Source organism: Panthera uncia, chromosome D2, assembly GCF_023721935.1.
Source record: "Panthera uncia isolate 11264 chromosome D2, Puncia_PCG_1.0, whole genome shotgun sequence".
NCBI classification, from domain to species: Eukaryota; Metazoa; Chordata; class Mammalia; order Carnivora; family Felidae; genus Panthera; species Panthera uncia.
The window spans coordinates 51,272,179-51,286,087 of NC_064818.1; the positions used below are offsets into that span (position 1 = coordinate 51,272,179).

At 36.8% G+C, this 13,909-nt stretch overlaps 1 protein-coding gene across 9 annotated transcripts in view; it reads left to right on the forward strand.

Annotated features, from left to right (window-relative positions):
- EXOC6 (exocyst complex component 6) overlaps positions 1 to 13,909 on the forward strand; it is a 302,754-nt gene that overhangs the window by 181,084 nt on the left and 107,761 nt on the right. For all 9 annotated transcript variants that reach the window (XR_007460940.1, XM_049646393.1, XM_049646388.1 and 6 more), the window contains 3 exons: positions 939 to 1,036; positions 7,699 to 7,804; positions 12,023 to 12,132. Coding sequence is in view for 8 of the 9 variants with exons in the window: in XM_049646393.1 (XP_049502350.1) it covers positions 939 to 1,036; positions 7,699 to 7,804; positions 12,023 to 12,132 (314 nt within the window). In the remaining variant the exon portion in view is untranslated. The remainder of the gene's footprint in view (positions 1 to 938; positions 1,037 to 7,698; positions 7,805 to 12,022; positions 12,133 to 13,909) is intronic.

Genomic DNA, 13,909 nt, shown 5'->3' on the forward strand with positions numbered 1-13,909 from the left:
TCAAAGTAGACAAGTTTCAGGAGAGAGGTAATGTAGAGTGAGAGATCATTGACTTTTATACTTAGGAGGTAATCTGTGACATTGTTGAGAGAAGTTTTAAAGGAATAGCAGTGGGAGTTAGATTGTAGTAGGTTTGGCTATATGAAGAGAGTACAAAGGGAGGCAGCTGGCAGGCACAGCAAATTGAGGAAGGCTTTTTTGTTTTTCTTACTGTTTTTTCTTATTTTTCTTGGCTTAAAGATGGGAGGTCGTTTAGCATATTTATTTAGCCAAGGGAAAGGAACTAGTGGAAATTAAAGACAATGGTGAATAAATAATCCATGAAACAGTTCCTGCAAGCAGAGTATGACCAAAAATAAAGAAGAGGGAAACCTTGAAGGGGAAAAAGGACAAATCTGTAAGGTGGGCAGAAATATTTGGTCCTGAAATGGGTAAGATTTCAATGAATTTCGAAAGGAATAAAGTTTTGGAGAGTGTATATTTGATGGAAAGGTGTATATTTCCCCTGTACAGTGAAGTCAATCTTAAATTGAAGGTGCAAAATGAAGCTAGTGTGTTTCAGACAAAATATATTCTCTTTTCTTCTTTTATCCTTTTTAGGGCCACTTCCCAAGACACCATTATATATGCAGGTCACTAATCTTGAACTTTTTCTCCAGTTTTGACTTCTACTACTTTTGAAGGTTAACCATGTAATCCAGACTGAAAAGAGAGAGGAGAAATGGAAAAATTATTCCAGCTTCATAAAAGTCTTTCTAAACTCTCTTATCTCATGCAACCTAGTAGAAAGTCAAAAGGATAACTTATTTTTATGCTGTTGGAATGACATACAATATGATGTAGTGATCACTTGCAAATAGTTCTCCAATATTTTCAACATTTCTCTAATGTATACCTTTACTTATTTGACTTGTTTATCTGCTTGTGTTGTGTTTTAGGGTTATGGTTTTCCAGTGAACCGACTTTTCGACCTTTTATTTGAAATAAGAGATCAGTACAATGAAACACTGCTTAAGAAATGGGCTGGAGTTTTCAGGTTAGTCTAAAGCCATGGAACCTTAATGTAAGGAAAAAGTTTGTTATATACTTTAGAATATAAAAATGCTTATATTATTTCACATTTAGCAATAAAAATGCTTATAATTATTTTTTATTGTGGTAAAATATACATAACAAATTTTGCCATTTTAACCTTTTTAAAATGTACAGTTCAGTGACATTAGTATATTTATGTTGTTGCAACCATCCCCACTATCCTTTTAGAAATTTTTCATCTTCCCAGACTGAAACTGTACCAATTAAACATTAACTCCTAGTCCCTTCTTCTAGCCCCGGCAATCACCATTGTAGTTTGTCTCTATGAATTTGACTACTCTCTGTATTTTATGTAAGTGGACTCATACAGTGTTTGTTTTTTTGTGTGTGTCTGGATTATTTCACTTAGCATAATGTTTCCAGGTTTCATCCATGTTGTAGCATGTACCAGAATCTCATTTTTCAAGGCTAAATAATATTCCACTGTATGTATATCACCACATTTTATTTATCTATTTATTCATCTTTGATATTTGGGTCATTTCCACCTTTTGGCTGTTGTGAGTAATGCTGCTATGAACACTGATGTATAAATACATGTTTGAGTTTCTGTTTTCAGTTCTTTGGAAAATATACCCAGAAGTGGAATTGCTGGATTATATGGCAGATATATGTTTAATAAATTGAGGAACTGCCATACTGTTTTCCATAATGGCTGAAAGATTTATAATAAAATTAAAAAAAATTTTTTTAATGTATATTCATTTTTGAGAGACAGAGTACAGGTAGGGTGAGGCAGAGAGAGAGGGAGACACAGAATCCAAAGCAAGCTCCAGGCTCTGAGCTGTCAGCACAGAGCCCAACACAGGGCTCGAACTCATGAGCTGTGAGATCATGACCTGAGCTGAAGTCAGAGGCTTAACCAATTGAGCCACCCGGGTGCCCCTATAATAAATTTTTAATTGAACTACTTTTAGTTCTAATCTCTGTAGTTTGTTTTCCCCCATAAATGATAGATGTAAGGCTGTAAGTATTCAAAGGTATTTAGTATTAGAAACAGAGATTTATAGCTTTTAAATTTTGTTTGGAAGGGCGCCTGGGTGGCTCAGTCGGTTAAGCGTCTGACTCTTGGTCTTCAGTTCAGGTCATGATCTCACAGTCCTGAAATTGAGCCCTGAGTAGGGCTCTGCTGATGGGCTCTGTCAGGCTCCTCCTCTGTTTGCTCCTCCCCTGCTTGCACACGTACGCGGGCTCTCTCTCTCTCTCTCCTCCCCCCCCCCCCACCACACACACACACACACAAACACACATACACAAAATAAATAAACTTAAAAAAAAAAAAATTTGTTTGGAGAAAGTGCTGTTTTTATAAACAATGTAACTAGATTAAAAATCTTTAAAGCATCTAATTAGGAAAATTACTTTTGCTTTAATCACTTGCCTGCAGGGTATGGAAAAAGTATCTTATAATCTGTTATAATGTATATAACTTTGTATTGCCATGGAAAGAGAAATCTGTTCCCTAATTCTAAAATCCTTTATCCCTCCATCCTCCTTCCCTCCCCCCTCCTCCCCTTTCCCCTCTCTTCCTTTCTTTTTTTCTTTCTTTCAAAAATAAAAATGTAAATCTTGAGATCTTACATCTAGGTCACCCAAATATAGAAATGATGTGGCAGTAATATTTAATGAGATTAAAACAGAAAATATGTTAAATGATTTAACATCAGCTTGACATTTGCCTCATCAGTTTTCAAAACTAAACAGAGATGACCTGAATACTGTGATAGAAATCTTTTTAATTTTTTTTAATGTTTATTTATTTGTGAGAGAGAGAGAGAGCATGGGAGCAGGGGAGGGACAAAGAGAGAGGGAGACACAGAATCTGAAGCAGGCTCCAGGCTCTGAGCTGTCAGCACAGAGCCCGATGCGGGGTTTGAACCCACAAACTGTGAGATCATGACCTGAGCCGAAGTCAGATGCTTAACTGACTGAGCCACCCAGGGGCTCCAGATAGAAATCTTTTTAAAATACCTGAGTTGTTCACTAGGTATTTTCACTTTTATTAACATCAACCAAATAAATTCTTATTTGCACTTTTTGTATTAACATTTCTTAGGGGTTATATTGTCAGAATGTTGTCTCAAGGGGACTGTTGACAGTCTTGATGAAACATATAATGCATCAACAATTTTTGATCTTCAGTATTTTAGAAATATGGGTAGTGCTTATTGATGGATGGCAATCTATAATGTCTACGCTTTGATGTAATGTGATATAATCTATCTTTATATATAAAATCTTTACTTATAGGGTTGATGTTAATAACTTGCCGTCTTCAGAAGAGTGTTTAAGTTTTTATAATTGTTGATAGATTTGTATTGAGCCAACTGTCTTATTTATCATAAGACTTCTACTAGTGAGATTGTCGCCCAAGATGGGGAAAAACCATGAAGTATTGTTTTCTGTATAATTCTCAAATGTTTTTTGACTTCTACTTTTTTTTTTTTTTACTTCTACTTTTAATACCCTTCTAGATCATGCCTTTTGCCTAAATTTTTAAGCAGTAATAGAGGGACACCTGGCTGGCTCAGTAGGTAGAGCATGTGACTCTTGATCTCAGGGTTTTAAGTTTAAGCCTCATGTTGAGTGTAGAGATTACTTAAAAATAAAATTTGGGGGGAAAAATAGCAGAATTTAAGCTTTTCTTATTCCTGACCTATATATCTTCAAAAATAAACTTTGACTTCACAAGTAGTGAAGTGACAACAATGGCTAAGAGGTAAAAGTTATCATCAGTACTGAATAATTAAGACTTGACTATTTCCATGATAGAATTTATAATCTGTTACAGTTTATTTATGTGTGTATATGGTTCCCTCCAGCTATATTGTGAACGCCAGTGTTTTATTTATATTTATATTCTTGATTGCCTAGCCCCAAGTACAGTGCTTTACACAGAGTAGGAACTCAGTAAATGTTTATAGAATTCAGTTCAGTAAACAGTCACTTTGAAGACCACATTAACATTTTCAGAATGTGAAAGTACCATTCATTAAATTATCTTGCCTTTCATATTAACCGATTCCCTGGCATTTGTATAAAGTAAGTAGTTTATGGTCTTCTGGTAGTTTCTTAACCTGTAACTTGCCTTTTAAAAAGATTTTCATTTCAGTATAGTTAGCATACAGTATTATATTAGTTTCAGGTGTGCAATATAGTGGTTCAACAATTCTGTCACTCAGTGTTCATCAAGATACTTGTATACTTTTTTTAAAATGTATTTATTAAGAGAGAGAGGGAGAGAGAGCGCGCGAGCACAAGTGGGGGAGGGGCAGAGAGAAAGAGAGACAGAATCCCAAGCAGGCTCTATGTCAACAGCGCAGAGTCTGACGAGAGGCTCGAACCCATGAACTGTGAGTGAGATCATGACCTGAGCTGAGACTAAGTACCAGACGCTTAACCAACTGTGCCATCCAGGTGCCCCCAAGATAATAATTCATTGTATTCTTAATTCCCTTTACCTGTTTCACCCATACTTCCACCCACCTTCCCTCTGGTAACCATCTATTTGTTCTCTATAGTGTGACTTGTCTTTTAAACCCTTATTTTAAAACACTATTTAGAAGGAAATAGGATTGGGGCACCTGGGTGGCTCAGTCAGTTAAGCATCCAGCTTTAGCTCAGGTCATGATCTTGAGGTTCATGAGTTCAAGCCCCATGTCGGGCTCTGTGCTAACAGCTTAGAGCTTGAAGCCTGCTTCTGATTCTGCGTCTTGCTCTCCCTAGCTCATGTTCTCTCTCGCTCTCTAAAAATAAATAAAAAATAAATTTAAAAAATTTAAAAAAAAAGGAAGGAAGTAGGATTAGTTGAAACCTCTCGCGATATTTTAGGTGAACAGTGTCTTTTTTAAATTTTTATTTTATATCTTGTTTGTTTGTTTATACTTTTAAGTTAGTTAACATACAGTGTAGTCTTGGCTTCAGGAGTAGAACCCAGTGATTCGTCACTTACATGTAACACCCGGTGCTCATCCCAAATGTGCCCTCCTTAATGCCCATCGCCCATTTACCTCGCCCCCGTCAACCCTCAGTTTGTTCTCTGTATTTAAGAGTCTCTTATGGTTTGCCTCCCTCTCTGTTTTTATCTTATTTTTCCTTCCCTTCCCCTATGATCATCTGTTAAGTTTCTCATATTCCACATATGAGTGAAATCATCTGTCTTTCTATGACCGACTTACTTTGCTTAGCATAATACCCTCCAGTTACATCCACATTGTTGCAAATGGCAAGATTTCATTCTTTTGAGAGAGAGAAAAGGAGAGAGAGAGAACTGGGGAGGGGCAGAGAGAGAGAATCCCAAGTAGGCCCCTCACTGTCAGCACTGAACCCGATGCAAGACTCAATCTCATGAATTATGAGAACATGACCCAAGCCGAAATCAAGAGTCAGATGCTTCACTGACTAAGCCACCAGGCGCCTCTAGCCAAACAGAGTCTTATTCCTCCCCCACCCCGAACAGAGTTTTATTGTAACTATTTTGTGCACCATCAGGATTTACAAACTTGTGCCTTTATTTCCAATCTCATCAAGGCTCCAGACCCCATTTATCAATGAGATATCAGTCATCCAGTCGAAATCATATCCTTCTCTTGTATTCCATACTTCAGCAAATGTCTCTAATGAGGTGCCATATACATCATTTGTCCATTTGCCCTGTTTGGAAATTACAGATTCATCCAGAATATACCTCCCCTCATAATTTTCATTTAGTTTTTAAATCCTATGTATATATTTTATTTCTTAAACCTCTTCTTTTTGCCACCTCCTTTCTGTCCCCACTAGGACAGCTTTAATTCAGATCCTCATCACCTTTAATCCAGATTATTCTTCAGTCTTTCTCACTGGCCTCTGTGTTCATTATTGTCCTCCCAATTTATCCTCCACATAATGGACATACCACATTTCTCTGCCTAAAACTTGTTAATGGTACTCCAGTGCCTACAGGATAAAATCTGGATGACTCCGTTTGTCCCCCTGCCCGGCCTCATGTACACCGTATCCCTTGTGTACTTTACACTCTGGTAGTACTGCACTACCTATGGTTTTACTCACTCCCACACTCATACTTTTTTACCCCTTATGCTTTTGCTTGTTATGTTCCATCTTTCTGAAATGCTGTTCTTCCATAATCTCATTAGAAGTATTTCTTTTTTCAAAAAAAAAAAAAAAAAGGAATTATTTCTTTTTTCATCTTGGAAGGCCCTACAGAGCCCATGGCTTCTCTATAAAACTTTCCATGAGATCATCTCCCACCTACTCTGATAAACTTAATCATTTATTCCTTTGTGCTATTTCTGAAACTTGCACCCCTTTTATTATGTATAACGCATTATTATAAACATAATTTGTTTCCATGTCTTTATCTCCTCTGTTAGGTTGAAAACAAAGATCTTGTTTTTATCTTCGTGAATTAGGGAATTTTCATCACAATTACTCCAGCTCCTGGCACACAATAAGTGCTCAATAAATATTAGTCAAGCTGAATTATTGGTTAAAAGAAAGTTGACGAGGGGCGCCTGGGTGGCGCAGTCGGTTAAGCGTCCGACTTCAGCCAGGTCACGATCTCGCGGTCCGTGAGTTCGAGCCCCGCGTCAGGCTCTGGGCTGATGGCTCGGAGCCTGGAGCCTGTTTCCGATTCTGTGTCTCCCTCTCTCTCTGCCCCTCCCCCGTTCATGCTCTGTCTCTCTCTGTCCCAAAAATAAATAAAAAACGTTGAAAAAAAAAAATTTAAAAGAAAGTTGACGATTGGACAGCAGGTATATTTGGACTGTCTGGGTTATGCTATAGTAACAAAAATGCCCGCTATCTCAGCGGGTGGGTACAGACATTTTATTTCTCACCCAGAAGTCCCTACTGGGTCTAGTAGTCCTAGATCCAGGCTGTTTGCATTTGTGTTTACACATTCTTGACATGTAGTATTCCCTATTACCATGGGAAAGAGAGTCACACAGTTAGCTCATAAATGCTTTGGACCTGAAGCAACACCTGTCACTTCCACTCTCAACCCAGTGGCCAAAACTAGTGATATGTCTCTGCCTGTTTGTGTGGGGGCTGTGTGAGCACATGGAGAGCATAGGGATATTGCGTGAGTAGTAATTGTATTGCCTTACTAAATATAAAAGGTCCTTTTGTAAATACAGCATTTTGAAAAGACTAAATCGAAGGCACTGTTTACATCTTCGGGGCACTTAATGATCTAATTGAGAAGAGAGAGAGAGAAAAGACTTACAATTTGAGAATTGTCCCTATCAAGAAATACAACTGTAATACTCATCTTATGGCTTTGTTTTAGTTGTAGATAATGAGTTTGTTCAGACTGTGCATCTTAAGAATTGTTCTTGAGTAAAAAACTAAAACTGAGGTGCTGAGAGGATGTAAAACAAGTGGAAGGAAGAGACTGCATATGAATTTTGAGGGACAAGATTTATTTGGTATTGAATTTTAGAATTCTGGATGAGTAGGCAGTGTTTTCCTATTTCAACTTTTAACTGACTAACGAAAATGCTTTTGTAATAATTGGTTTATAAAAAAAGTATTGTTCTATATCACTTCAGTGATACCTTTTCAATATTATATTTTCAAGTCTCTCTTCTTTCTCAACAGGGACATTTTTGAAGAAGATAATTATAGCCCCATCCCTATTGTTAATGAAGAAGAATATAAAGTAGTCATCAGTAAATTTCCCTTTCAAGATCCAGACCTTGAAAAGGTATAAGCTAGTTTTTAATTTAAGAATTCTCTGAAACAAATTCATGAATAGCTATTGCTATATAATATTAACCTGACATTGTGAGAGTGGCTTCTTTTGAGGCTTTTGTTGTTATTGTGTTATCTGAGAAACTCAGTTATGTTCTGTTGACTGTTAAAGATTATGTTACTACTTGTATTCTACTACTACTACTACTACTACTGTTTTTGTGAAGTTAAGAAGGGATTTTTCTGGGGATACTAGGAGCAGTTGTCCCAAATGTTAGGTGAATTCCCAGGACAGGTATTAGTAACATTATATAGATTCCAAATTAGATGAAGTAAATGTCAAGTAGATTATAGGAATAAGAATATTCTAGGGAAAGAGAGGAGAATTGATCTGAAGTGTTCATCATTGTGGAAGATCTTATTTTATGTTTTCTTTTCTAGAAATACACTTCTGCAAAAAGTTTATCTTGGTTAAATAGGGTTGTATGAAGGCAGTTGCCACCTGTAGATTTTTTTCCTGAAATGGGAATATGTATTTTTAGAGTCAAGATATGTTAACAAAAGACAGGATAGAGAAAGGAAAGAGACCAGCACATAGAGTATTGTGGGAATACACATGATTGCATATGTGTGATCATCCATACACATCAGCACACACTTGAACCTATCTAGTATCTCTGGGTAGAATCTGATCTCCCAGGAAAACAGCATCATCTTTCCTGTTATTGTCACTTTTATTCTTGTTTTTTTTTTCTCTTTACTTTTCTTTGTTATTTTCTAACTCTTTATAATTTAGTCCTTTTCTATGTTTTTATTTCTTCACAGTGAACAAGAGTGAATTCTCAGTGAATGTGTGAACTATGACCAAATTTTTGTTATTTTTTATGTATGTATAAACTAGACATGTTGTGGGGCGCCTGGGTGGCTCAGTCGGTTAAGCGTCCGACTTGACTTCGGCTCAGGTCATGATCTCACGGTCCGTGAGTTCAAGCCCCGCGTCGGGCTCTGGGCTGATGGCTCGGAGCCTGGAGCCTGCTTCCGATTCTGTGTCTCCCTCTCTCTCAGCCCCTCCCCCATTCATGCTCTGCCTCTCTCTGTCTCAAAAATAAACGTTAAAAAAAAAAAATTAAAAAAAATAAATAAATAAACTAGACATGTTATGTATAATAGTCACTAAATATAGGACCAAGTAATTAAATGCATAGCTTTTAGATTATAGCCAAGACTGCCACTGCATATACATAATAGTTGTATTTTAATGAACACAAAAGACCAGAATATTCTGCATGTTGTGGCTTGGTTTTATTTTGTTTTAGTTACTGGTAATAAGTTTGTTCAGGGTGTAGCATCTATATAAAGAACATTGGATTTGGTCCAGGTTCACATGCCAGCTCTGCCTATAGCTTGTGGGCAGATGTCTTACCGTATTTAGGCATTTGTGCCACATCTGTCCATGTCGAACTAAATAATCTCTAATGTCCTTTCTAATTACACTAAGTCATTCTAAATAGGTTTATAGTTAAAAGGAAGTTTGACTTTGCTTGTCGGGTGCTTCCAAAACATGCAGTATCTCTTAGGATTAAGCTCATTACGAGTTATATTCATTGGTTCATGTGTTACTTATTGAAAAGAAGAACTAATGTTAAAATAAAAACCACTTGGAAGATTTAAATCTGCAAACTGAAAAAACTCATAAAATTATTTAGTAACATTCTCTTGGTTGTGTGTTTATATATTCAATTTTTTCCTAATTTGAGTATAATTTTCATTTAAAACTATTAGAAAAGATGTAAAACTGCCTCTCAAATAACTTGAATTGTGTTTTTAGTGTATATTATAGGTGAGCAAGAAGTAAGACTGAACATATATTTAAAGATCTGTCTTTTTGCAGATAACTATGCTAATTTGATAAGAACTCTTTGGCTAAAAGAAGAACTTATTTATATTCTGTCTTTAATGTCATTAAAATAGTTCTTAAAGCTGAAATGCCTTTTAAACAGTATTGGGTTCATTATTCTGTAAAGCATAATTTGGAGGTGAATTAGCACTTACATTATCATCAGGTGATTTTAAAGAATACCAACTTTTTGGTTGGTTTTTGTAGTACTCCCGATTGAGTCTCTAAATTTGGAAAGATTGAACCTACCAGTTTTGGAGAGACACTGCTGTATATGACTGTTTCACCAGCAGCCAGTTGTAAGTTTCCTTCTACTAGAGGTACCTAAGAATACTTCGTTCATTCAGATGTTGATCATTCATCTACTAGACATTGTGCTATTTGGTAGTTTTTCAGTCTCTGCTGTCAAAGAGCTTACAGTCAAGTGAGGGATAAACATGAAATTACAATTCACAGAATTTGGCACTCCTTAAGATAGAGGAAGCAGCATGCAGAAAGGCTTTATTTCTGTAGTATAAAATGCAAGGTTGATAAAGTACAAGAGATGAAGATCAAGAAATGACGATTAAGAAATGGAAAGGACCAGACTATTCTAGAGCTTATAAACAGTGTTAGAGAGTTCAGCCTTTATCTTGAGGGCTATTGAGAAGTCACAACAAGGTTTTAACCACTAAAAACATAATCTGATTTGTGCTTTAGAAAGATCTCTTTGGCCAATGTGTGGCAAATGGATTAGATAAGAGTAAGACTAGCGGCTGGGAGGCCAGCTAGGGAATTGTTGCTGTTATCTTGGTAAGAGAGATTGGTGACCTGAGTGGGAGTTATGGCCATGGAATTTGATTTAAGATATGTTTAGGAGTGGGGACCAACAGAAGTTGGTAGTTATTTGCATATGAGGGATGATGAAGATAGAGGGGTCAGGTATGATAGCCAAGTTTCTGCCTTAAAGAGTAGTAGCATTTACTAAGATAGGAAATACCAGAGGAGCAGATTTAGAAGGAAAGGATGGTAATTGCACTATTGGATCTACTGAATATGTCCCAAATGTCACAGCCTAATGGAAGTGTCCAAGTGGCAGTTAGATATATGGATTTGGACTTCAGGAGAGTTAGCCTCGAGTAACAGATTTGGGATATTGGTGCTTGCATGGTGATTGAAGTCATGATATTAGGCAACATCATCCAAGGACAGTATGTGTAGTAAGAAGAGAAGACGTGTGGTGCAGGGCACGTGGGTGTCTCAGTTGGTTAAGTGTCTGACTTTTGATTTCAGCTTAGGTCATGATCTCACAGGTCTTGAGTTTGAGCTCCACATTGGGCTCTGTGCTGACAGTGTGGAGCCTGCTTGAGATTCTCTTCCTCTCCCTCTCTGCTCTTCCTGTGTGCGCTCTCTCTCAAAAGAAACAAAAAAAAAAGAGAGAGAGAAGATGTGGGCTAGAACCCTAAGGCACAGCAATAATTAAGAGATGGCTAGACTAGGAAGAGCTACTGGGAAGGTAGACAAATAAGGAAAATCAATGTGGGGCATGGATGCCAAGGAAGGAGAGATCATTTAAGAATCAGGAGGGAACTGTGTCAGATATTTCAGATAAATCAGGTAACGTGAAAGCTGGCAAAGTCTGTTGGATTTAACATCTGTGGGGTCACTAGTCACCTTGGTGAGAATACTTTCACTGGTTAACTACGTTGCAACAAATGTGAAGATGGAAGTATAAATTAGAATTCATTAAGTGTAAATAGGAGCTTTGGGTAGAAATCTTGGAGAGAATTTACCTTTTGGAGACTGAGAATTTGCTAATAAAATTTAGCTGATAAAGCACTTTATCCAAAAGGTACCCTGTAAACCATTGGCTGCACTGCTGTAAGGTATTACAGGAATTATGGAATGAAATAGATACCTTGTTGGTGTCAAGCCTTCACTGAACGTGAGTGAGAGGAGTCTTAGAATTAATTGATGATACTGAGCCAGGAAGATGGCCCATAACTTACATGGCCAACCTGACTCTTGTGTTATGAATGCAAAGCAACAGACAGCTAGACCTCTTCTGCAGGATGTTTCTCATCAGAACATACAGTGGTATTGATATGTACTTTCTCTGCTTCTTAGAAGTCTGATAATAGGATTTAAGAAACAGGTAAATTGCCACTATTTTCTCAGAAATATTTTAGTTTTCTTTAAAATCTCAAACATGATTAGAAATGTAACAGTAGACTTTGAGATGCAGTCATTTCCTATTCAAATGTGAAAGCAATTTAATTTTTACACTTTCAGGTGATTAGAATATCTTTTTCTAAAATTTCAAAAACAATATCAACTTTGTTTTTCTTTCTACAGCAATCTTTCCCAAAGAAATTTCCCATGTCTCAGTCAGTGCCTCATATTTACATTCAAGTTAAAGAATTTATTTATGCTAGCCTTAAATTTTCAGAGTCACTACACCGGAGGTAAGTTTACTAATAAATGTGTCTTCATCATAGCTATTTTTGTGAAATAGTAACACTTGATTTGCAGGCCTTGATTCTTTAATGGATTATCATCTCATTGGAAAAGCTTGCATATTTTAGCGACATTGGAGTTAAGTTGCTATAAATTTGATGTTATATATTTTTTTATTTTTTATAATGTAGATCTTCAAACTCATAAAAATAGAGATAATAGGATATGAAACTCCTGAGTTCTCAGCATCTGTAGCAATAATAAACATTTTTCCATATTGTCTAACTTTTTTTGCCGAAGTATTTTAAAGCAAATTCCAGAAATAATGACACTTTACCCCTAGAAACAGTATGTTTTTCTAAAACAAAATAAAGACATTTCATTATTCAGCTTTCATACTTAAAAGTTAACACTATTCCATTCCCTAGTCCATATCACTATTTTCTTGATTGTCCCCAGGATGTCTTTTTACTGTTGGTATGTTTGTTTGTGAATAACAATTTGATACTGTTACTCTTTTTTTTTAATTTTTTTTCAACGTTTTTTATTTATTTTTGGGACAGAGAGAGACAGAGCATGAACGGGGGAGGGGCAGAGAGAGAGGGAGACACAGAATCGGAAACAGGCTCCAGGCTCCGAGCCATCAGCCCAGAGCCTGACGGCGGGGCTCGAACTCACGGACCGCGAGATCGTGACCTGGCTGAAGTCGGACGCTTAACCGACTGCGCCACCCAGGCGCCCCGATACTGTTACTCTTTTAAAAAACGTTTTATTAAGTTTAAAAATTTTAATTCCAGTATAGGTAACATGCAGTGTTATATTAGTTTCAGGTGTACCATATAGGTGATTCAACAATTCTACACGTCACTCAGTGCTCATCATGATAAGTGTACTCTTAACCCCCTTTGCCTATTTCACATATCCTCCCCGCCCCCCTTTACCTCCCCTCTGGGAACTATCAGTTTTTTTTTTTTTCCCTCTGCTGGTTTGTTTTTTTCTTAAATTACGCATATGAGTGAAATCATACGGTATTTTTCCTTCTCAACTGACTTATTTCACTTAGCCTTATTTCACTTAGTCCACTCAGTGGACACGTGGGCTGCTACAGTTGGTATGTTTGAATCATGGTCCAAATAAGGCTCATACCTTGGATTTGTTGTTAAGTTTGTTTATCAATATTCCTTTTTTTCCCCTTTTTCTTTAGTTGTTTAGATCTTATGCTTTTTAGTTTTTCTATTGCTAAGGTAGCAGTAGCTAAACAATATCCCTCCTTTATGTCATTCCCTTGTCAAAAAGATGATATTCTCAATAGTTTTGTTTTTCCTTAATTAGGTTTAAAATGAGGATTCAAACAAAATCCATAGAAGTAAAGAAGGTTGTAGCAAATAGGTATCATACTCAGTAATGGAGAGCACCACAACAACTGTTGGTAGCTGTAGCCAACTTGAATTTAGACTAGAGAATGTCATTTATCTGGTGTGATGAAAGCAATACCCTACATTTATGGAGATGGGAAATGTGATATTATCCCTGTTTTGCTGATAAGGAAACTGAAGCTCAGGGGGGCTACATCACCCAGAATGACCCAGCTAGTTAGTTTGAGAGCTGGGATGAAGGAGCAGGCCTTAAGACTCCCATATCAGAGAAAGTGTCTGGCATATAAGGAATAATCAGTTAATATTAGAAGAACATTAATCTTTATGCCACACCTTGTTCCAGCTACCTAGATGGACCATGCATTATAGTCACTCACATACTTCTAATTGTGAATACACTCTGGAGGAG